Raw genomic sequence first — 25,119 nt, 5'->3', positions numbered from 1 at the left:
CAGTCGGCCCGACCAGTCAGGCGGCTGCCCGGCCCGCGCGGGGCGTGCGGCGCCGACCAATGAGCTGTCTCTCGGGATAGACGGAGGGGGCGATCGTCTGCGAGGCCCAATCATCGGCTCAGTGCCGCCTGCCGGTGCCGGGGACTGGTGGTGAGTGTACGCAGCAGCGTCGTCTGGTCGGGACCGCGAACCCGGAGACGGTGCACACTGAGGCGAAAGCGAGACGCAGGTGAGACCGAGGAGGCGAGCGCGGCCCGGGCTCCGAGCGGGAGACGTTTTGAAATGACAACGGCGGAATTTGGCGTGTGGCGGCGAGGCGGCTTGTTGTTATGTGTTCGTGATCCGGGTGCTTACGCTGATAGACAATAGAGCGGCTTTGCTCAGCTCTCATCTCCTTTGCTATGCTATGCTATGCTACGCTATGCTATGCTATGCTTTGCTATGCCATTAATTGATGCGGCTTGACACTGACGTGCGGCAGCCGTCGTCTCGAATGGTTTACGTCCACGCAAATGTCTCCTTTATCACCTTAAACTTAGCTCGCGGACGCTTGCGTTTTAACCAAATGCAGTGTTTTACAACGAGATGTTGATTGCTTTGTGATGGAAACGGAATGCCTCCAGTCTTCTTCATTGTTTGATGCCGAGTCTCTTGGGGTTAGCCGGAGCCCGCAAATACTTTTTCATGCTCGATTCAAGAGCACCGGGATGAGATGAGGCGTTAGAATGCTTTTATGGAGGCGAAGCAGCTTGAAGTGCGTGTGGATTAAAGGCGCTGGGGAGGAGGCCGGCGGCTGCTGATGGCTCTCAGCAATTAGGGGGGGTGAGGAGGGGGGAAGAAAAATACGAAATGTATCAGCCATTTACGCGCAGGCTCAACTGGGTCCATACGCACCTAAATGGCTGCCTGGCGCCTGACAGCGTCACCAAGCTCTCACCGGAAGGGGCCAAGCGATGAATGATCCGGGCCGAGGGGCTGATTTGTTCCCGGAGTGGCGGATAAAGTAAGCTCGATGTGGCGTTAGGGAGCAAAAGGGAATCGATATTAAATGTAGTCTGCCCATTATTGTGCACTTGAACGCACGCAGCTCTCGCTTCACCCCGGCTGCTGCGCGCCGGACACGTCGCTGCCTTCCCCATCTCCGAGACCGCTTGGGTCAACTTTGCAACTTGATTTTTCGGGCGAAAACGAGCCCCGCTCGGGCCCACGGGGCGTCAGCGTGTTCCTTTGTATCGCAAAGCGAAGAGTTTGGCCAAGAATTGAAGCCAAGAAACCCGAGTCGACGTCGACGAGGCGATTGGCGTTGCTTTGTCACACTGTTTTGCGAAAGAGCCCGCTATCATTTCCGACCGGCCGCTGGCCTTCACCGATTGTCACTTCCTTATCAATATGAAGCGGTCCAGAAATAGAAGCTACTAGAACTTGAGCAGTTCGCTCCCTTTTGCTCTCGATGTGAATGAGTGGTTTCCGCCTGTTGGAGGGACTGAATGAACTGGAGTATTCTCAATGATGGAGTCTGAATTTCCTCTTCCCAGCTGCAGCCCCCCCCCCCTTCTCCCCGGCAGGCCTGGTTTTTGCACTATTGAAAAAACTTTGTGATCCGGTCAACAATACCGTTGGAAAAAATGACACCCGTTTTGTGAATTCCGATTTCGAAACACCTTCTGTCACCTGAAGAAATTGTGTGTGTGTGGAGTGGGGGGGGGGGGGTCAGTTCCAGGGACAAACTGTTCGTGCCATCATCATAACCTGCTCGGGTCATGTTTTAAATGACACTCTCACAAGTGTGACAACAAGTCAGCCGCTTGCTTGGATATAAATCCAGTTGTCCGATGGACAAGCGGGCATGACGTGTCCACCTGACATTGACAAACGCGGGTCAGACAGTTTTTTTTTCTTTCTTTGCTTAGCTTGCGTGACGACTTCTCGTCACGCGTTCCTCCTCTCCGAACAGCCTCCCTTGAGAATCGCTCCATCATTTGGAATAAGTCCCCAAATCAGGATGTCGACTTGACTTGTGAGCTCCACGATGTCGTTTTCGACGGCGTGATGTCACCGCATCAAATGCCCCAGTTTCCAAATTGTACGGTCGTTTGTGTGTGCATCGGAGCGCCATAATGAGCATTTTTATTTCTTCAAGCGTCGGAAACATCTCGAGGTGGCCGATCGAAGGTGCGGATTTCCGTGATGCTTTTTCATCGACGGCGCGGTCGAAGCGTCCGTCACCGAGTGAAAACGGTCGAGTCGAGTCTGCCTTTGTCGCTCGAGGGTTGAGCGGGAACCCGGTGAATTTTCCATCACGTGATGAGAATTCACCCAATATCAAGCGCGGTTGCTCGTTTTGTTTGGAATAGAAGAGCGTTGTGAAATGAGTCACCCTGTGCTCTATTTGCTCGTCAAGAAGTGATAAACCACGGCAGAGTTTTTGTGCAAGCGAGACAAAATGTACTTGACCTTTGGAGATCATTGAGGTTGCGCAAAAGATCTGTGGCGTCGTTGGCCTTCTTCCCCCACTCTTGGCATACAGCGTAATTGTGTTGGATTCGTTTTCCAGTCGGCGCATTCGAACAAGCCGCGATATGGCCCACGCACACTTCCGTCCTCGTCTTCTCTGTAGGTGACAAAATCTAACCTCCCGCCATCTTTTTTGGAGCGCAGCGGACGGTCTGTTGTTCTGCATTTTATCGTCAACAAATCAAATGGGAAGACCCAGAAGTTACTCATTTCCTTAGCGCTCTGCGTGCGCCTTTTCAATCCCATTTCTATTTTGTGCTCAGTATGGAAGTATTCTTCTCGGTTATCGTTTGTTCATGGACCCCCGTTCGGCCCGGTCGTGTATTTTTCAAAGCGTATGGGAAATTGTCCGGGTAACGGCGTGGCGACTGCAGGCAATGAAATGACCGGATGTTTTCCGTCGAAAACGGGATGGGCAAAGTCACGCGTGCAGTTGTGTGTCGCCGCGTGAGGTCGGCTGGCCTCGGGGTCACCTCTGACCTCCAGGTGGCGCCATCTGGGTCCTTGCGTCGGCCACCCGGCTTGCCAAGATGTCGACGACGGCCGAGAACGCGCCACCGGCGTTCCCGGAGCTCGCGCCAAACGGACCATCGGGCGCATTTGCTGCCTTGCCTCCTGATCGGTTTGGTTCAGGCAGCAGTCCCAGTGGCTGCGAGGGCGTCCCCCGGGCGTCCCGCAGAGCTAGCGCGGGTCCGTTTGGAAGGGATCCTGCTTCTCAGAACCGCAAATAGCCTTTTTTTTTTTTTTCTTGACGCCCTTGCTACTATTTTGAGCCTTTTCACCACATGTAAGAAAATCTTCCCACGTGTCTAAAATCACCTTTTGTGAAAACGGCGAGCAAATCAGACAGACGAATGCTGGTCATTTGGAGACACTGATATGGGGATGCCTCCTGGACGCCTCCCCGCTGAGGTCCCCCCCCCCCCCCCCCCCTCTCACTGCTAGGACCTTTCACTCAGCATTGATGAACCCCCACAATGTGGTTTGATTCCAGAAGCGACTGTACGCAGTGTTTAGTGACCCGAAAGCTGCATTCAAGCTCCTCATTAGCAACGGGAAGGGCAATCCCTGTTCCTTGGGCGCTAATCATTTGCTACGATGTCAACGAACGAGCGCAAAGTGATCCAGCAAACATCGGTGCACATTCCAACTGTGGCAAAATGACAAGTGTTTGCCTTTTTTTTTTTAGTCCTACTGGTTGAAATGGATCAGCGGGCGGGCGGCGGCGGCGGCAGCAACAACAACGTGAGCTATGACTAATCGGGCAGAGAGCAGATCATTGCGGCGTTGCCGTGCAGCATTTCGCCAGGTACCGCGCAAGGTCACCTCAGTCAACTCGTATCAATGAAATCCTCCCCAGAGCGGAGGACACCGGCGCAGGCGTGACTCGAAGTAGTCGAGTCTTGTCGGTTTTTACAGGTCTTGAAATGTAAGACTCGCCATATTGCTCCAAATGATTTCCATCTCATCAGGATTGTTCGATTTGCGTTGGCATCCTCATGGAATAGTCAACACCGCTGATGGTTTTTTTTTTTTCCCAAACTGATGAGTCACAAACGCAGGTCAAAAAGCAAGAAAATTATGTAATGCGCATGTCAGATGCATGACTCAGAAACTCGGCCGAACTGTGAAGGAAATCGTTTTGAGGCCGCCGTTCTCCTTCCAAATCGCCACTTTGTCCTTGATATTTTAGCCTCGACCGAAAACGACGAAATAGATGCGCTCTGATCCAAATTGGCCGAGCCTGGAGTTGCAAACGTGGATCATTTTCAACTTGACAAAATCTTTCCACGACCTTTCAAGTCTATTTTGGGGGAAGGGGGGCAGCGGGGTAGAAACAAATGCCCTCCAAATCCTCATTTTCAGCAGATCTGGCATGCCGCATCCCGGAGGTTATCTGGGGGCACCCCTGGTCCAGTTTGGCCTTTTTTTTTTTTTTTTTTAAATGTCTGCCGTAGCGGGTCGACGGCCGTGTCGCAAGGGAGGCGGCGATTGGCGGCTGCGTCGGGGGGCAGCGCTTTTGGCGTCGAAACGGCCGCACGCCTTCCTCGCTATCGCCGCCGCTCGTATGTCTTTGAGACGATATGGAAAGAGGAATCCCAAAAATAATGTTTCAATCACGTCCACCCGGGCTTTGCGTTGTGCCGCTCCTAAGTGGAAACGGATCCATGTCGCTTTTTGCAAAAGTTTTGAAATATTTGAACTCGGCCCCTTCTTTTTTTGCCGTCCCCAAAAGGCGTCATGGCGGCAGGGGGTGTGTAGACTTTGCATCGATGGATTCGTCCTTGGGACCGAAAAGCCACTTTTTCTCGCCTCCCTTTTCCGTGCGCTCCTGAAGCTCCGGCGTGTCCCGCGGTTAATCCGCCCATTGTCTGGTTGCTATTTTTTGCTCGGCAATCCACAGAAATGTGAACCTCTGGCCAACTTGTCAACATGCGACAGCAGCGCCTATCAAAGTGCGCGAGAGGCATCGTGCTTTGCTCGCCATTGGGACATCTTTCTCTCTCTGCGGGATATGGAGAGTCCTGTCGGCCACCGCGTTGGGCCCTATTTTCAGATATCTCCGTTACCTCAGAGTGCCTCGCTCTGACTAAATGTCTCATGTTCCCGCCGCTTCCTTTTTTTTTTTTTTTTTCCCCTCCCCCTCTCATTTGGCTGGCGAAACAGTGAATGCCCCACCCTGCGGTCTGAAGTTCTGCTCTCCCTCCTCTGTCAAGATGCCAGCTCTTCAAGGAAGAGATTTTCCTCTTTCTGCTCTGAAAACACAGGGCCGCCGCTCCTCCCCTCTGCCCCCCCCCCTTCTCCGTGTGACGACCTGACCACTAACAGCTACGTATTAAGAGATGATTCCATACCCTGAGGTTGCAAACCGGCTTCAACTGGTTCAGTGCGTTTTGACTGCGCTGTCTGTCTCTAGGCCAAAACAAATAAATTGCCCCCCCCCCCCCCAAAAAAAAATGACATGACGTGTACCTTCCCCCTCGCCCTCCGCCCTTAAGGCAACACCATACTCTGTCCGCACATACCTCTCTCGTCTGACGATGACCATGCGTACTCTTTGGCTGTTCTTCGTGGAGGTCGCTTCGTCAAAGGTAGCGCGAGGCTTGCCGATGTGGATCAGGGGGGGCCGATGGAGGCTTTCGCTCCACGCGTGACAGACTTTGGCCTGTTGTGTTTTTCGTTGTTTCCACTTCAATGTCGTAAATGATACGGAGCGCAGGAAGCGACACGCTGAGTTGCATAATCAATTCCTAGGAACGCCGGTGCTCCTTAGCAGACTATTTTGGGATTGGACTGGCTCCATTGTCACGTTTTTTTTTTTGGGGGGGGGGGGGGGGCTCTGACTCGTGGTGATGTCTCGCTTCGATTTGCTTCCCTCCTTGTATGCGGAATCATGACGCCAAACCGGGGGGGGGGGGGGGGCGCACGTCAGGCACGGCGCAAACTCAACTTTGGATTTGGAATCCGACCCAGACCCAACAATGGCCATTGAGCTGTCATGGGAGGGGGGGGGGGGGGGGGTCGTGCGCCGGCCAAAGATGCAGAAGCTGCTTCTGTGGCATCGCCCGATTTGCCGTTTTCACCTTTTTGATACAAATCGGAAAGAGATGACTAGGGTTCGACTTTGCCTTGCTCAAGGGCGCCCCGACGGCAGTATTCAGGACACCCGATTGATCTCCATGTGATGGGCTAAATATTAGAAACGCTTCCCGGTACGCGCCGCATTGCCACGACACACCAGCTCAGAGTAAAACTGATCATCGGGTTGAAGCTTTCTTTGTTTTGAAGAGGCAAAACTCGGCCTTCATCAATACTTCCCGGTGAGGTGTCGGGTGGGGAAAGCTTCCGAATCGGGCGCCCCCGACCCGGTCAAGGCTGCGCTGTAAATCCCGCCGCTGCTGAAGCAATGTGTCCCATGTGTGCGGGAGCATGGAAGCCAAACCCCCCCCCCCCCCCCGTCCCCCTGCCTCCTCGATCCATCTTTTGAATCGATTGGTTTCTGGTATGACGACTTTCCCCTGAAAAAGAGATTTTGAATAGCTGATGTATCGTAATCTTGTCTGATGGAACTTGGGGCTTTGGTTCCGTCGCAGACAAAAAAAAAAAAAAAAAAGTATAATGGCAACTCACTGTTGGCGATACTTCTGCCGAGGTGCCATTGAGCCCTCATCGAATCGTCAGAAACCACTACATTCAAAAGAAGGATCAAGGAGGCGTGGAGACGGCACCATCAACGGGGACGGCGGCGGGGACTTGGGCGTAGGCCCGTGCGGGTCGGGGAGCCCGATTTCAAAATAAGAGCCGCTATTTAACCGCATCAACCGAGCTTCGCCTGGCGCTTTCCTTTCGGTCCGCAGCGAATGAATAATTCAAATGGAAAATGGCGAGCCGTTTATCACTTGATCCGTTTTTGAGTCGACGCCGAACGACAAAAGAGGAGATGCGGCAAATTAGCCCGGCGAGATCAAAACACGTTTGACTCGAAGCGTCCGAATGGCGAGCGCGCGCGCGCCATCAAAATGGCCATCAGGTTAGCGGCTGCAACTAATTGATTCGTCGACTGAACCATTTCAGCTGGGTCGGATTGCGACGTGGATGAAGACCTCTGCCGTGTGTCGCTATGAGATAAATCCCAGACGCTCGCCTTCTTTCACTTCCTCTGCTCTTTGTCTCCAACTTCACCATCACCCCTCCTCCTTCCCTCCCCTCCTTTTGCCCCCCCCCCCACCCCCCATCATCACCCTCACATGCATGCACGCCCCCACCCCTCAGGCGACAGCAGAGCAGGAATTGATTAGTGGCACCGCTTAAAAATAGACGACTCGTTGTCATAGCAACGCCCACAATGAGCTGTTGTCTAGTTAAATAAAGAGCATCGTTGTGTCTGAGCAGTAGGTGGAAGGTGTGTGTGTGTGTGTGTGTGTGTGTGTGTGTGTGCAAAGCGCACGCACGTGCGCTGTGCATTCTGTGTATATATCCACGGATGGCAGGTGAAGGCGGAGGTAATTATCTCGCCGCGGTTGTGCTGGATGTGACTTATGTACGGCGCCAAGTCTCTGATGGCTTTGGGCGACGGCAAAAACACTTCTCACCACTCATTGGCTCCGAAAGCCGCATCCCAAATCATCGACTCCAAACTGCATCGCGCCAAGTCCGTCGCTGCCCTTGTTGCTATGGGCGCCGTTCTGATCGGCCTCATTAGCGTCAAGGACTAGTCGGACGCAAATGGATCCGATGGCTCGCGCGCCCAACCGCCCCGTCCCCCGACATCCCTCTCAGCCGAGGTGGGCCGTCCAGGTATTTGCCGCCGGAGAGACGCTTTTCCAGACCCTCGACCGGCGGGCCGAGCCGCCGCGTCCTCGTCGGCACGGCGCGAGTGGTTTTGATCTTCCCCGTTGCGAGTTTTCAACGACGGGCTCGAGAAGAGCGGTCGGCGGTCGGCGGTCGGTCAGGCCTCTGATTGACTTCGAGTTGGGCGGGGGCTTCTTCCCTCACGATAACCCGTCACGAGAGACTCGGAATACACGCGGGGGTGGCTACTGTCGCACGCGCCTTGCTCGCGAGCAAGCGTCCGGCACGCCGCCCCCCCCCCCCCCCCCCCCCCGCGCGCTCCATCGGGGCCGCCCAAAGCTTTTCGTTGGGGAAACGGAGATACGGAAATCCCTCCGTTTTTTGAGAGGGGCTCAAGCCGTTGCGCGGTCCTTTTCGTCCGCCTTGTTGTTATATGCGTGGAGGGTTGCTCCGAGTTTTTGGGGGTGGCCAGCGGCCCTCTCTCACATCATCGATTGTCCGAGAATCCTTTGGAAATCCTCCCCTGGCGAAACACCGTTTACGTTTGGGACTCTACGCGGCCTTCTCATCTTCTCATCTCCGAGTTGGTGGACCTGGACGCTGGCGTTTCATCTTGAGCGCAACGATTGACTAAAAGACGGAAAACCAACAAGCCCACACAATCGTGACTCGGGTTGTCTCGACTGTCATCTCGGAATGCCTTTATTGTGTTTGCCTCGGGATCAGACGCAGCAAAAAATAAAATAAAAAATGCCCCCACACCGAGACACGCCGTCTTAGTCGTACATCCGATGTTCTTTTTTTTTTTTTTTTTTTTTTTTTTTTTTCCCCCCCCTTCAAGGCGCAAATTGTTTGCACAGAATAAGACGTTGTCGAGCATGTGCGCCCCATCTTGCGGCTCACCCGACGTGACCCAAGCGCCACGGAAAGCTCTGTGCCGCCGCGGTCCAACGTGACCTACATGCCAGCAGGCAGAGCGCAGAAAATGTGGCTTTCGCCCTCGCCAATGTGACGCCGACTTCAGCGGAGCATCCCGGATGGGATTTTCCCGCGGCGGCCATTTTGTGCGTGTCGTCGCCGTCAAAACGTTTGGCTCTTCGCTCGCCTGTTTGCCGCCAAATTGTCACGGGGCCTCGCTTGCGATTTCTTGGCCGGGTGGCGTCGGCCCCGTTGGCTGCGGTCGCTCGCTTTTCAAGTCGGACGCCGCCATGCTCGCATGCGCGTTGACTCGATTGACTTTTTATTTGATTTGGGGTTTTTTTTGGGGGGGGGGGGCTGTGCACTTTTTCACCTTGCAGCAGTTGCGAGTGCACTTCGTGGCTCCTTCGCCAAACGTTTGTGAGAAGAGGCCATGATGATGCAACCGTCATCATCAGAACTCTTCTCCAATATGTTCCCTGTCGTTTCGAGAAGACATGAAGGAAAGGTTCCCCCCCCCCCCCCCCAATCTTAGCTGTGCCGGGTGGCCAACTTTGACGGGGGGAAAAAAATCGCCGGGACGCCGGAATCGGGAGTTGCGCTTGAAAGTTTTTATCTTTGGCAGAAGGAGAGAGCCGGCGGAGTCGGATACGTGCGGCCTCCTACGTGAGAAGCGGATGAAGCGGGCCGTTAAAAAGTGCAGCGAAGCGCCTCCCGCCGATGGCGTGGGACAAAGCGGCGATGGAGGTGGCGGCGAGGCAGAGGGCCTACCGGGAGCGTCGCAGTTGCGTCAGCCAAAGAAATTTGTCCCGATGCGGAGCGTGCGTGAAATGAGCAGCGGATTCCACATCGCGGCCGCAAATGGCCCGATTCCCAATCCGCTCGCCGACCGAGGCACGGTGGGGGCCACCTTTGCCATTTGTGTACAGGAAGGTCCGAGGAAGGGCCCCCGGTTCACACGTTGTGCAAGATGGCATTCGGTGGAGGGGGGGGGGGGGGTTAAGATTTGCTCTCGGGAGAGCGCTGCCCTCCTTGTCTCCTCCCCCGGCGTGCGCACGCGCAAAGCCACGCGAGGACAACGCAGCGGGGAGAAAAGAAAGCGGCTCCGTGGCTCTTTTCTGATGATTTGTAAGCACCCCCCCCCCTCCCGCAACGGTGTGTCACGCATGCCCGCGTGCGCATGTCGACACGCACTCGGCGCTCGCTTCCGCTCGGCCCGCGCGACGCGAGCAACTGAAGCCCCGAGCCCCCGGCTCCACGTCAGGGGCCCCCTGAAGTAAGCACGTGTTTATTTTTACAGTCGAAGCCAGGCAGCGGAAAAGACGAGCGGTTTGAGGAATTGGGGGAGGGGAGCGGTGAGGGCTTTCTTTGTGGTACTCTGCAGCTGGAGCACAAGAAGGGCTTCCAAAACGCCGCGCTGCGCCGATGATGTCTGGAGTCTCACCGCGTCGTTTCTCTTTGCCTTTGACCACCGTGACCTTCGCGGAGGGAAGGACTCCATTTTCAAGATGAAGAAGTCTCCCTGTGCGACCCGGACCTGTGATTTATGAAAAGATGAAAAGTGGCGCCATGTTGACACCCCCCCCCCCCCCTCCTATTTTTCCTCCTCACTTTTCTTCCAAGCCGCGTCTCTCCTGTTTCTTTATTGCGCTGGCCTGGCACGGTGCCCAAAGCCAAGAGGGGTGGGGTGAGAGGATGGCGGTGGGAGGGATTTATGAGACAGGATGGGGCGGGGCTGAGCACAAACGGGGCGGGGCTGGCTTGTAGTAGCAGCTGACCGAAACAGTCATGATATTATGTAAAGGCAGTCGGTGGCGATGGGCGCCAGGGGGGATGGCGGTGCCAGCTCCTGACGTGCGCCGCAAGGTCGCCCCTGATTGGCTCTGTGGCACCGTTCTCACTGCCCCCCCCCCCCTCGTGTGTTTCTTTCGCTAGCAAATGGAGGCGACCACTCGGCTCCCGTCACTGCATCACAAATTCATTAGTGACAAAGTAGTAACAGGGAAGGCTTTGTTGTGTCATCATCCCCCCCACCCCACCCCACTCCACCCCAAACCCCCGTCGTGTTGCAGGGGATCAGGCTGATGTGCGAAGGAGGAACCAACAAGAGCCGTCGCACGTGGAAGGAACGTGCGCTGCCAATCAAAGCTCCTCCTTTCATGACGGAGGCGACATTTTGGCTTTGGGTCTTGCTAAATGTCGGGGTCAGTCCAGTATGATTTGAGGCCTTCTTAAATCAACGAATGCGGGATCTCGCCGGCCGCCGTGCCGTGTTTTGTGCGCATGAGAGCATCACAAGGAAGGGCATTTTCCCTCGCCGAGGAAATCCCGATATTCATCGCCGTCGAGTTCAGAGTTCCCGCTTATTATTAGCACGCTCTATTTAACCCACTTCTGTCTGAACGATCAGCCGCTCCTATTTTCTGATGATCCGCGTTGCCATGATTTTTTTCAATACTGCAAATAGAACGCTTATACGTCAGTCACGGTTTGACACTGGTTTTCCCGAGTCGGCCGTTGACTAAAATGAGTAATCGCTCGCTGTTCAAACAGGCGGCTAATTGTACCTTTGTTTTTGGGGATTGTCTTCGTCGGCGCCTTCGTCCGCGATTGGTGCGCGTGGCTGTGAATTGAGAAGAACCGCCAGTGCGTTCACGGAGGGAATTATGTCACCGAGCGCGCCGGCGTGACTCGCGGGTGCGTTTTGAAGAATCCGGGATCGACTTTCGTGTCCGGCGGCAAATGACACCCCGCCCGCGCGAGTGGAGCGTCGCCCGCGTTGGCGTTTCGGCGGCGGCCGATCCACGTCGTTTTTCCAACGTTCCCCTTGCGTCTTTCCCCCAGGATGGAGCAGATGTCCGAGGAGGCGCTAAGGTTGAACTTGTTGAAGCGAGGCCTGGAGTCGCCCAACGAGCGCGAGGAGGCCTTGGCCAAGCGGCTGAAAATGGAGGGCCACGAGGCCATGGAGCGCCTCAAGATGTTGGCGCTGCTCAAACGCAAAGATCTGGCGGCCCTGGACGTCGCCGGGCCCCTGGGCGACGGCAAGGGCCCCGGCCCCGGCGCCAGCGCGCTCCACCATCAGAGCCTCATGGGCGCCGCCTACGAGGAGAAGCTAAACGGGACTCTGAGACTCGGGGGGCACGGCGGCCCCAGTAAGAACGGCAAGGAGAACGTCCTGGACGAGCCGGTGGACATGAGTGCCGGACGCAGATGGTGAGCTTCTCGTTGGAGTGGGCTTCCTCGGACGGCAAAGCTCTCCCTACGCGTGTGACCGATTTCCGTTGACACAACTCGCTTTGATTTTTTTTTTTAAACAGACGGAGCACACCGCTCTATCACCAAGAAATAAGACAAATGATTCCATAAAACGCACTTGCCCGTCGAGCAATAACATGAGAAACGCAGTAACTGAGCACGTTCGACTGTATTTTTACGTCCCCGGGAAAATTATTCCGAATCCCGCCACCTCGAAAAAAACAGACGGCACGTTGGTACCGCCGTAAGCCGTAGACCCTTCAACCAAATCGGTTGCGGGCAAGCTGCCTGGCTTTTTTTCGATCGCATTTGAACGCAAACGCAGAAGTGAAGCGCCGGACAAGAAGGGGAGAGGCTTGGCTTGCCCGACAATAGCAGTTGGACCAGCCGTTTTTTTTTTTGTAAAGATCCATGGAGGACCGAGTGGGTCAGACTGCTAGACTCGGTACAGTTGTTTAAAAAAAAATATAAAAATAAAAAAGTAAATAAATAAAATGTTCGCAACAGATTTGGGGTGCACCTAGCATTAGCATTAGCATTTTATTTTATTTAGTTTTGTTTTTGTTTTTTTAACTCTGACAACAATAAGAGCATAAAAGGACAACAATAGAACTAAAAAAAAAAAAAAAAAGAATACTGGAGGGAAAAAAAGCGAGCATGGAAGAGAGTAAGCATTCTTTGTTTTGAAATCTGTCTTGGCTGGTGCACGTTCGCAGTTTGAATACATGGGAACTCAGTGTCTCCTTTTAGCAGTCAGTCGACGGTGCGCTTCCCTCCCCACCAACGACCAAATCTGCTTTCCGTTGGGCCGTGCGTGAAGATGAGATGCAATGGCCAGGACCGATGTTTCTCAGAGACGCATTAGCCACTCCGGTGCTCCGTCCAGTCCTCAGGACATTCTTTTCCATGTCCAAATCACGTTCATCTCATCACGTTTCATTTTTTTTTACAATTGTTCTAACCAATAAAGAGGCTTTCACAGCCGGCATCTGTGAAAGCAAAGTTTTCCTTGAATGTCACTCGTCACTTTGTCTTTGAATTTCCCGTCATTCAGTGACGCAGACCGCGAGAGACGAACCCCATCCCCGGACGTCATCATCCTGTCAGACAACGAGGCATCCAGTCCCCGAGCGACGCCTCGCCCCGAAGAGCGCCGGAACCACGCGAACCTGGACATGTTCAAGGTAGCGCGGCAAAGTCATTTGCGAACCAATTGCTTGCGTGCTGCGCGATGTCGTCGCAAAGTTCCGCTTTCGTTGTTCCGGATCGATCGCCATCATTCATGCGCGAATAGGGCGGCGCCGCATCCGTCGATGGTCTGCATGGCGCTCGGCGTCGTAAATCAGGCGCGGTTTTGGGAAAAGACACGAGCGCTTTGTGTCCGCGGTACCAAATGATGGACACGTGGTGCGCGGGTTGCAGGGCAAGACCGGAGAAGAGAGGCAGCAGATGATCAAAGCTCTGCGAGAGGAGCTGCGTTTGGAGGAGGCTCGCCTGGTGCTGCTCAAGAAGCTCCGACAGAGTCAAATGCAGAAGGAGAACGTGGTGCAGAAGGTCAGTCGCTTTTGGGTGGCCGGGGCTCATCTTTCCCAAAGGAAACGCTGCCGCCTTCCGTTTCGGGACGGCGCCTATTTCTTTTGCGAGCGCACGCGAGTCTGCCGGAGAAAGGCGGTCGTTCAAAGTTGTCTGCGGATGTCTTGTGATATGAAGCTGTTGTGAGGTGAACATTTGCCACAGCATTTGAAGAAAAATACAATCCTCCTCCCAAATTAGCCGATTGGCTTTTGAATGCGGAACGGACCGTGCGTAGTGTTTGGCGAGTCACTGGAGAAAAGAAAAAAAAAAAGCTCATGTTCTCTTCTTCTGGTGCTCTTTCTGTCACGCCACAAGATGGCGCCAAATCCCCGGGCAATCGGAAGCAGTGATTTGCGTCGCCTCAGTGCTGTCATTGTTGGGCGGGGGGCTCGAGTGTGAGGCCAAAAGCACTTCGTGTACTGGGGAAGAGAGAAGCTTGGCCCGGGCTGGCTGGCTCAAATGACCTCCGAAGACGTTCATTGCAGAGGCTAATGTTGGATGACCATTTTTTATATCTGAATGGTGTAAATGGTTGTTCCCCCCCCCCCGATTGATTGACTGATTGAATGGGTGGTGCGACTGAAGAGGTTTCAACATCATGATGGCGTCTGCTTGCAGGTATCGGTGGTCCAGAATGCCGCCTCTTCTGGGCAGCCGCCCTCCATCCACAGCTCCTCTGGACTGGGGAAGCTTCCGGTCCGGTCGGGCGTGCACAACCCAGAGCCGCAGAATCTGCGGACGGCACAGGTTAGCGCACATGAGTGCCATGCCCGCGTTTCCAAACCGAAAGGCCCCGCAAATGTTTGTCGGGGCAGAAATTTGACCCCTGACCTGGATAGATTGAAATGAGTGGAAGGCCACCTCGTGACGAAGATTCAAATATTTGGACTCCAGTGAAAAAGTCCCCTGATATATTGAGGATTGGGGTTCGTAGCTGGCAAAATACAAAGCTGCCTGTGCGGACAAATAACGGGTTGGTTTTTGTTGGAACTCAAATGAGTTGGGTTGGAACCCATGAACTAATCACTGCTTTGATTTTATTAGTACTTGATTCTCTTGGATTAAAGGCCCCCCCCCCTTTTTTTTTTTTTCTCCCTCTCCTTCCGCAGGGTCACACAGTCATCAGGTCAGGAGCCAACGCCAGCCTGCCACCCATGCTCATGTCCCAGCGGGTGATTGCGCCCAATCCCGCCACATTGCAAGGACAGCGGCTCTCCAAACCTGGGATGGGTCGCTCCAGCATGGGCAACGCCGTAAGCTACCAGCAGGTAACGCAAACCCGGAAAACAAAAGCAACGTTTCTTCAAGCGTAGTCCCAGTAAGGAACGAACTCAGCAACGGGCTCCATTTGAGTCAATTGTCACTTTCAACACTGTCAAAGCAAAACTTTTCTCTTTCTCTTTGGCGCGCTTTTTGTTGCAGAAGGGAGTCATGCCCTTTCACTTTTTACAATCTAAGTGGGGTTGGGCCCGGGAACCGTAATTGCTCAGCCTCGTTAGAGCAAGCGATGAATCCGCTGAGCTGTGAAATCTCATCACTTTCACTGTCGAGCCCAAGCGGAGGATCGGGTTCTTTCTTTGGCAGCGCGAAGATCGCGACTCTCAATGTAACAATCAAGCGCTTTGGTTTGGGGCGCGGTAAATGAGTGCAATTATCCAGCCATTGTATTCCGCTAATCATTTTCTGATTTGCATGCAGATGTGTCGCAAGTACTCGCGCTACGTACCGAAGTGCAAGTACAGATGGAAAAACGGAGTCGGCGGACTCCTTTGCCGAAATGTACAAAAGTAAATGTGACTTTGCTCTGACCGACAGGGGAAAAAAGGATGCTCGGGCTTTGATGCCATCCAAATGTGACACCGTGGCTTTGCGAATGCAAACAAACCAAAAAAGCCCAATTAGCCGGCCGGACGTGTTTGTTCACTTTTTGAAGGGTAGAAGCTTGTGGTTTTGGGGTCAGTGCGGGACACGTCGCATCTGCCTCGAAGCATGAAACAACTCCTACCTTAGCCGGATCGGGAATATCTTGCTTCTCTGAATCAGTTTTGTCGTTGTTGTTCGGTCAACATCTCCAGGCGGTCGACTTGAAAGTTTCAAAAAGTAACACGGCCCATTTTGTCCAAGGAACGACCGTAAAGTGCAGAAAGTAGCAAACGAGCAAGACGACTGCACCCAAGTGTACTTGGACACTCCCCGCCACTGTTTGCAGGTTGCCGCGGAGTGACAAAACGCTCAGCACTGAGGGCAATGTTTGTGTTTTTGCACAGGCCAGCCAGCAGGTGGCAGCATCGCAGCGATCAGGCTCCAGCGCCATGTACATGAACCTTGCCCACATGCAAGCTGCGGCGGCGGCGGCGGCCGGGGCAGGCGGCGGCGGAGGAGGCGGAGGAGGCGGGGTGGCGGGAGGCCTGGGCGCAGCCTCGGCCGTCAGCCCGTCCAATCTGTCCGCCTCTGCCAGCGGAGGGGTGAATTCCATCGCCGACCAGGCCAGCAGCCAAGCTGCTGCCAAGCTGGCCCTGAGGAAGCAGCTGGAGAAAACCCTGCTGGAGATCCCCCCGCCCAAGCCCCCCGCCCCGCTCCTCCACTTCCTGCCGTCGGCCGCCAACAGCGAGTTCATCTACATGGTGGGCCTGGAGGAGGTCGTGCAGAGCGTGCTCGACAGTCAGGGTAAGCGTGCGCGTCAAGCCTCATCCGCCGGGCGAGTCCTCGGGGCGGCACGGGCCGCGCTCTCGCTCCATTTCCCGTCCGGCTCGGCTCGCCTCGCCGCGCCGGTGGCATCGCTGACGCAATGGCGCACGCGGGCTCCTCCTCCATTTGGAATCTTGAGTTACCGGCCCGGGAAATGTCCATTCGCTTTGAAAATGAATCAAGCAAATGCCGGCAGTCGGCCGCATGGCGGGCGTCGGTCGGCCCGCCGTGCCTTCGCGGCGCTTCCGCCATGTCGGCTGCTTGCTTGGCGTCCAGTCACCGATTCCTGTCATGGTGGGTGCTCCTTGCAAAGTTGCCGCGGCCCTGTGTGGAATTGGGAGGGGGGAATAGCGTCGCGGTTTCGTCACAGCGGCCGAGTGGCGGTGAAACGGCGCCGTCTTTTCATAGCGGGTTTCCCGAAAGCAGCGTATCGGGCGCGAATGTGCTGCGCGACATTAAAAGTCGCTCATTTCAAAGCGAGCCGTTCCAAACAAAAGAGCGACAGACACTTCAGAGTCAAGCTGCCGACGCAGGCGGATCCCGCCGACGCCCAGGTTGGGCGAGCGCCTCGACTCGGGCCACCGAAGCCGGAACGTTCCCCACCGCTCGAAGGCGCGAGAAGCGAAGCGACGGGACGGGACGGGTATCGGGAGCGAGTCCGCAAGTGGGGGCGTTTTTGTACCCTCCTCTCCACTTTGCTCGGCAGGAAAACTGCGGGGAACGCTCTCCCGCACGGAGCCCTTCTTCTGTGCCCAATGCAGAACGGATTTCACCCCCCACTGGAAGCAGGAGAAGAGCGGGCGGATCCTGTGCGAGCAGTGCATGATGTCCAATCAGAAAAAGGCTCTCAAGGCGGAGCACACCAACAGGCTGAAGAACGCCTTCGTCAAGGCTCTACAACAGGAGCAGGTCAGCATCCGAGCGGTTGCGTAAGACTCTGGGGGGGGGGGGGGGGGGGTTGCGCGTCTCCGGCATGTTTAGGACGCCGACGTAGCGCGCCGCGATAAAACGGAATAGAACAGTTTGGCGCTTCGGCGGAACCGTGACTCGTTTGAGCGCCGCCGGTCTGGGCGTGGCCGATAAAAAACATGTCCGCTTCCCTTTCAGGAGATCGAACAGAGGCTGCAGCAGGCGGCCCTTTCGCCCGGCTCCGCCCCCAGCGGCCCCAACGCCTCCAAGACTGACTCGCTGATCCGACACCACGCTCTGCGCCAGGTACGCGGCCCTGGAATACCCACGTGATGCTCGCGGGTACCGACCTCGCGGCTCAAATTGCGCCGGGGTTAAGGTTCGGGGGGGGGGGGCAAAATGGAAAAACAAATCGCACAACAACAAACAAATCAGGGCTGTCGAAAGCACAAAAGCGGTCACACCAAATACGGAGTCCCGTGCCAAGTCAAAAGCCAAAGACCAAAAATGAGTTTGAAGATGAGTTTGGTTGGGTTTTATTTTTTTATTTCAGCCGGGCAGCGAGGGCCTTGCCGAACGTTCATTCCGAAGAGAGGGAGCGGCTCATCGTGTCCGGTCCGCAGACCCGAGGCACCGGGCGGGTCCGCTAAGGGCGGGGGGGGGGGGGGGGGCTCAGGGAGGTCCGGTGGGAACAGGCCATGCCAACAAATGAGAGGCGACGAAGGCGTAAATGACAAAAGTGCTTGACTTGAGCCCGCCGCCCGAAATGAAAGAAGCCGAATTAGACGGCGGCACCCATTTGCCAGCCCAGTTTCGAATGAGGGTCCGGTTTCAGAGTCCCACGTTGGAGACCGTTGGCCCAAGAGAAGGAGCCCCGGGGCGGGGGCGCGAGTCCGCGGGGTGGGATGGCCAAGGGCCGCCGGGACCAAACGCCGTCGCCTTGAAATCCAAGAAACTGGCTAGCTTCCAGGTCTTGATTTCCTCCGGACGGGATCAGAATATGCGAGTGTCGATGAGCTCCTTGGGACTCCTTCATGAAGCAATTTTGTGCCGCAACTTCCACTTTTCAAGGCAAAGCCTCTCATTTTGTCATCTCTGTCAGTGGGGCATGCGAGCGAACGCGCAGAACAAGCTTTGCTCGTCAAAGCGTGTGACACGTCAACGGAGCGGGCCGGTTCACTCCGGTTTGCGCTCACCTGAGCGAGTTGAGTCTGGTGTCAGTCGGGGTAACTCCCAGGACACGGGGGCGGGCGCTCGAATCCGCCTCCACCTCAGCCGAGCCAGTTGGAGTGCTCTTTTTCCGCTGGTGTTTGTCACGGTAAAAGCCCGGGGCCACGAAGCGGTGGGAGGGAGGGGGGGGGGGTCCTCTTGTCGCTACGCACCAGAGCCACTTCGGCTTCTGATGGCGCTCTTTTGGCTGTCATTTGACAATAAAGTTGTATTCGATTCAGTTCAATTTCCTTTGGCGGTCCAGTGTCGTCATCGGGTTTGGTCCGCTCCGAGCTCCCGGGGGGGGGGGCGTCGACGTGTTGTGTCGCAACACAGCTCGCCGGTCACGTCGAGACTCGGGAGCGGACAGTCGGTCCTTTTGAGCCCTTTGAACTGAGCCGGCCGGTATGGCGTTCCCCCCCCCCCCCCCCGCTTGTTCCCCCACTCAGGCGCCTCAACCCCAGGCTTCTCTGCAGAGAGGGCTGTCCAATTCGGCGCGGGGTGTCCTGTCTAACTTTGCCCAGGCCTCTCAGCTGTCGGTGGCCAGCAGCCTCATGGGCATGGGCGGCGCCAAGCACTGCGGCGGCGGCGGCAACGGCGGCAGACTGCAGCACGACAGCCGTCGGCAGATTTACAACATCCCAGGTACCTTCTTCTTCTTCTTCTTGTTTTCGCTACTTTTCTTATTCCTTGAATTTTTTTTAATTTCCCTTCGTCCGTTTGTCCGTCTCCTCGCCGCAGGGTTAAACATCGCCTATCTGAACCCGGCGGCGGTGGGCGCCCACAAGAGCTCCAGCCTCGCCGACCGGCAGCGAGAGTACCTGTTGGACATGATCCCCCCCCGATCCATATCGCAGTCCATCAGCGGACAGAAATGAGCGGCCGGGCGCCCGCCCGTCCGCAGACGCCCGGGCCCCCGTCGTACGACGCCACACCCAAGCACTCCGCCATCAGCCAATGTGTCCCCCCCCCCCCTTCGCCCCCGCCCCCGCCCCCATCATCGCATGCAGTGCCTGTCCTTGTGCCTACCTTCAACTGACCCATTCAGAGCTCGCGCCAAGACGACAAAATGTGAACCCATCTCAAATGGAAGGAACATGCTTCCCATTCCCCTTGAAATGCAAGTCCCAGGCTTTGTTTTTTGTGCTTTTTTTGCCGGGGGGGGGGCTCAGTTACGATGACTTCTTATCCTTTTTTTTTTTTTTTTTAATGTTTCTTCGCCATCATCCCTTCATTGAAGGAAACGACGGTGAAATCATCGTTAGGGTCACGTTTGACTTTTTCATGGGGGGGGGGTGGCTCCTCTCCTCTATAAAGCCGAGAGTGAAGCGTTGCTTGCAACAGACGATCACCAGGGTGCGTTCTGGTGACTATGCAAGCGTCGAGCTTGGTAGCAAATGCTTTCACTTTCAAAATGGAGAGCGACCGGTCGGGACGGGAATGCGGAGTTCGGTTTGGTCTTCAAAAGAAAAAGCCGAGCCTGCTCTCAACGGCGGGGGGGGGACGAAGCGTCCGCCTTGCGCTCACGCCATCCGAGGGACGCGGCGCGAGTGGGCCCTTTTCCCTTCGGCCGTTGCGCCCGTCAAGCGTCGGCGCTTTGCCGGGTGGGCGGCCGTCCCCTCCTCGGGATTGCGGACGCTTCAGGAGAGAGAGAGAGAGAGAGAGAGAGCGTTCCGCGACTCCGCCCCCACAACGCAGGCCGCAGCGGATTTGATGACCCTCCCGCTTCCACCGCCTTTTGTTTCTGCATCGACTCTGACCCCCCCCCCAGCTCGTCTTTGGCATCACGTGGTCACTTTCGACATGAACAAGGACGCCACGCTTGAAGGTGGAAGCACATTTCCTGCACCCCAACCGGAAGTCTGGATTTACAAACCTTGAATTCTGGATTTTCGTTAGCTTTGGGATTCTATTTTCTGATGCTTCAGCCCCCCCATCACTCCCAAACCTGCCCCCCCCCTCCTTTTTTTTTTTTTTTTTTGATGCGGCGTCTCCTCTTGAAACGTTGGCAGACCTGAGAGGTATTTGCCTTCGGGAGACGATAATAATCAACCAAGTTAAAAATGGAAAAAAATATATATCTGTCTCTCTATCTCTGTATGGATTATGTATAGATAGCTTGCTTCAGAGGGAGGAAACAAAGGATGTGGATTATATCTTTTGCGGGAGAGACACGGATCAATCATTATTGTGTGCATGTTGTGCGCACAAGTTGCCTCACTCCAGAGGAGCACTTTGCATATTTCCAATTGGAAAAAAAAAAAGTTTTTTTGGTTTTATTTGTTTTTTTTTTGTTTTTTTTTATAAAATGAAAAACAAAACAAAAAAATGGAAACGAATGTTACAATTAAGAGTTTCTTAAGGTCTGGAAGTTTGTCCTACGGCTGACTTGTTTGGCGGTGTTGCTCTGGGAAAGGTTGGAGCTCGAGTGGCTGGAGCCAGCCTGCGAGGACGCTACGTAGGGCCAAGCATCAGAACACGCAGCCAACGTTCTCCATCCGAGTCCAAACTTGGGGTTGAGTAAGGCTGGCTGATGAGAACCCCCCCCCCATTCCTCCACCACACAGTGCGAACTCAACGGGCTAGTTTGTCACTCTGGGCTCCCCGACAGCAAGCCTCCGACGAGGCGCTCCTTCTTCCCGTTGCGCGTTCGCCCCCCCCCCCCCCCGGTGGCTGTACGCGGGTGGTTCTGCGGAGCGTCGCTTGGGTGCTTTCAAGTCACCGAGCGGACGTTTGATTTCCTTTCTTTTCTTAGGTTTGGGTATTTATTTGGACACGTTCAAAGTCCGTCGGCGCGGGCGTCTGCGCGAGCGATTCCCCGCCGCCTTGCCCCCATTTTCTCTTGAGTTTAAAGCGCCCCTCGGTCGGCTGTGGTCAGATCAAATCTCCGTCCCCGATCGGGAGCTCGCCTTTTCCGAAGCCGCGTTCGAAAGTGTGCCGACGTCCCACCGAGGCAGAATGTGGTCCTGCTTCATGGACAATGCGCAAAGAGGCTGTCCCCATTCCAAGGGTTTTTTTTTGGGGGGGGAGGGGGGCATTTTAACACCCGTCCATCGTCCAGAATTCCTTGCGGTGAAATAGCTGTACAAAGGGAGAGAGTGAATTTGGCTCTCCGATGGGTTTGCTTTTTCGTTGGCGAAGATGTTCACATTTGTGAGACCTCCAACACCATCCGACTCCTTTGAAAATTTGGAAGCGCCGACGTTTGGACACCTTCAAGGGTGGGGCTAGGCGGGCCGCGGTAGGCGGCGGCGCTCGCTTTTGCGACACCGAGAGAGAGCACCAAATGTCATTTTGTGTCCCGCCATCATATGACGAGGCCACCCGACCCGATCGCCGCCTGTCCTTTGAGCTCGCGACTCGTCGCCAAATGCCACCGGCGTAAGCGAAGCCGTATTGTAAAACAATCTTCTCCCAGACGCTTGATAACAAGAGCCAAATGTTTGTTGTTTCAATTTGACGCTCACGTCGCCACCTTTTTATTTCACAGCGAGCGAGCAACTCGCATTTAGCCAAGCTAACTAGTCAAACAATACTTTAAAGTGACGGTTTGCATGTCCCGACGTATTCCGAACGAAGCTCGGTCGAAAGGCTTAAAGCAAGGCCGAGGGGTTTCGGGGCGCGGCGACAAGCGCTCCGCCGTCGCCGAGCCGCCTTTCCCGTGACTTTGCCGCTTCGTTAGTTTCGGCGAGGTCAAAGGTCAGACTTTCAAAGGGAACCAAATGATTGTTTTTCAAAGAACGCAACCCGCAGCACTTAGTTTTGCTCCAAAGTCACGTGGCCACCTTGGATTTGAACCAGCAAATCACAGCCGAGTGCCAAGCGAAATAGGCAAACGACACTTTCCAATTATTGTTCCCATGAACAAATGTCGGCAGCCTTGCGAGAGACGCTTGATTTGAGCAAGCAACTCGTAGCCGCTCGTCGTTTCAACTCGCTCAATACTCGGCAATCCTTTTAAGCTATTGTTCTAAAGAGCGCATTTTTTTTTTCCTCCTTCAAGCGAAATTGGAAGACGACAAGCCGCAGCACATTTCGTTTGTAACGAGCGCATGCGGCGACCTTTCACGTGACCCGTGTGCTGGTGAAAACTAGCGGCTGAAGCTAAGCTAACAACCATTCATCAACTTTAACGTCACCCTGTTTTGTGCATTTGTATTTTTGGGGGGACGGGGGGGGGGGGGGGGGACCCAAAAATAAAAAGAGGAAATGCGCGGCAAAGTGAGAATATTTGCGATGAGCCGATTTAACCGCCGTTGCTTCAAGATGCGATTCCTCCGCTGAACATAATTCTCGGACGAACTGCCGCAGCCGTCGGGATGCCCATCCTCGCCTTCGGCACGCGTACGTCGCACGCCACGCGCATCGCTTTGGCTTCCGGTAGCTTTTGAGTGTTTCTCCGCTGCGATTGGAATGCGGGTGAGGAAGATGACGAAGAAGATGATGCTTGAACAATCCGGACCGTGACTGGGTCACAACAGTCGAGTGAGAGCAAAGTCTTTGGCCAAGGCTCTGAAACTACCTAAAAGAAAAGATGTACACTAAAGTTTACATTTGGACCAGGTCCATTTTCACGTCGTCAAAGAAAACAAATCACATTTCCTTTTACCCAAACAGTTTTCCGCTTAGATCTTCATGATTTTTTTTTAATACCACGAGCCTTTTGCTTTTAAAATTAATCTCATGCATCTTTTTTTTTTTTTTTTGCCAATCTTAAAAAAAAAACTCGTGTCTCTCTCGCGATTTCTCCGTTTGCTTCCACCCCTTTGTCATTTGACTCCAGATTATTTGGAATGCCCCCCCCCCCCCCGGAAAAGCCTTCATTATTTCTGCCGACTGAATTCTTCTTCTGAGTTATCTTTCATTTTTATTGCCGTTGATAAAAAAACAAAAGACAAATGTATCGACTATAAGATAAATGACACAATATTTGCTAGGTTTCAAGTAATAATGACTTATTGTACAGAAACATTTTCCTCCCTTGTACTGAAAAAAAAAATTAAATGGTTGTATATTGTGTAGAAAAGCAAACAAAAAGCCATGAATATTGTGAAGCTTGTCATTTCGTTTTGTGACCACTGTGTATTATTGTGTAACAAATGTGCAAAATGTTGGGGATTTTTTTTCCTCTCTATTTTTCCCTTTGCTTCTTAAAACGAACTCCCCTGGATGCATCGAATTATGTTTGTTTGTTTTGTTGTTGTTTTTTTGGTTTGTTTTTAACTCTGGAAAGCGCACGCCGTTCGTTTTTTTGGGGGTGTTTTGTTTCCTTCTTTGGGTAGCAAGACGATACTCCGAAGACGTTTGTTTCATCCGAAAGCGCTCGCTGGCGATTCGGCGACGCTCTCTGCTCGACGCGCAATCGGGCCAACGGCTCGGTGAGCTGGACATGCTCGCAAAACGTGGCGCCAAGAGCGCTCGAGTGGCTCCCGTTTCCCCGGAACGTCTTCTCTCCGGCGGTTTGCTGTCGAAAAAGACGCACGGCGAGTCACGCGGCTTCGGGGAAGCGCTCGTCGCCATCGGGAACCGAGGACAAACCGCTCGCTTTTACTTCTGCGATCTATTGTTGCCTCTCGGATTACAAAAAAGACCCCACGCACACAAAACAGCCATTTCCTCGGAAAAAAAAAAGACGTCAAGATTTGTTTTTGTCGGAAATGTACCAAAGCAGCCCCGCTGGCTTCAAATACTTTTGCTGAAGCTGACCCTCTGGAACAAAAAAAAAAAAACACATCACAGTTGGGTCGATGCAACGTTTTTAACCTCGCTTTTGGGGCGCTTTAACCCATAAAGTCGGGTTCTCTTTTTCGGTTTTTCGAGTGAACAGTCGAGTCCACCCCCCCCCCCCCACCACAAAAAAAAAAAAAACATAGCCCAAAATGAAGAACCCTCAAAGTAGGCTGAGCCCCTTTTTGGGGGGATCCAATTTGTCTTATTTTTGACCCGAGCGCTTTGCGGATGTAAGAAATGCGCGAGAGCCGAGCACGCGCGGAGTCTGCTCGGTCGGACTCGGCCCGGAACCGGTCGCTACGACCGCGCTGGCAAAGCCGCACTCGCTTTCCGCGGCATCGCCATCGCTCGCGGTTGCAAACATTTGCCCTGCAAAGTCCATTTGAATTCACTTCCAAGTACAGTATTTGTATCTTCATCTTTTGTCGTGCTGTAAAACATTCTGGGGAGGCAAGACGCAAACGATGAGAGGAAGCGGAGGTTAATCTACGTCCTTTTTTATTTTAGGGGGGGGGGGTGTTTGTTTGCTTACATCAATCCTGACCTTTTGCACATACTTGATATTTAATGGTCTTCAAGAAAAAAAGTCAACGAAAAATAATGCTGTTTGAATACTGCCAGTTGATTGACAATTATGCATCGATCGAAAAAATAAGCTAATTTTGGAGGAAATAACTTTGTAATATTTATCTTGCAAGCTGTTTAATAAAGGTTGAAACAATTTGCTTCCAAGTGTGACTTCCGAGTCCCGTTGAGCGAACTTGATCTTGACAAGTCTTGAGGGCGGTCGCTTTGGCGCCTTCGAACCCGCGCGACGAGTTTCCATTCCCGTACATGCCGCCAGGTGGCGAAGCCCCGAGGCCCGTTCGGAGCCGGACGTCAAGTCTTGGACCGATCAAGTTGCTCGTTGCCGCTCCGTCTTTCTAAATCGAGGACGTTATTCATAGACCGCAAAGACGGCAGGAGCGGCGTCTTGTTACCAGAACGCGCTGCGGTCTACGCCATGTCCGCGTTGTCGCGTATTTCTGT

The 25,119-nt window shown here is 54.2% G+C and overlaps 1 protein-coding gene across 1 annotated transcript; it reads left to right on the top strand.

Annotated features, from left to right (window-relative positions):
• The first annotated feature begins 126 nt into the window (after positions 1 to 126).
• gatad2b (GATA zinc finger domain containing 2B) lies at positions 127 to 24,822 on the top strand. The gene is made up of 11 exons (XM_086137165.1): positions 127 to 229; positions 11,569 to 11,937; positions 13,034 to 13,163; positions 13,402 to 13,533; positions 14,173 to 14,301; positions 14,664 to 14,822; positions 15,822 to 16,221; positions 16,949 to 17,151; positions 17,350 to 17,457; positions 18,810 to 19,005; positions 19,102 to 24,822. The coding sequence occupies exons 2-11, from the start codon at positions 11,570 to 11,572 to the stop codon at positions 19,236 to 19,238; spliced, it is 1,962 nt and encodes a 653-aa protein (XP_085993291.1). The 5' UTR covers positions 127 to 229; position 11,569; the 3' UTR covers positions 19,239 to 24,822.
• The last annotated feature ends 297 nt before the right edge of the window (positions 24,823 to 25,119 follow it).

The sequence above is a fragment of the Hippocampus guttulatus genome, chromosome 18 (genome assembly GCF_054856545.1).
Source record: "Hippocampus guttulatus isolate MCC_2025c chromosome 18, RoL_Hgut_1.0, whole genome shotgun sequence".
Taxonomy (NCBI): Eukaryota; Metazoa; Chordata; class Actinopteri; order Syngnathiformes; family Syngnathidae; genus Hippocampus; species Hippocampus guttulatus.
Note: the sequence above shows the minus strand (reverse complement) of the source record. Positions and strands in the feature narration are given on the sequence as shown.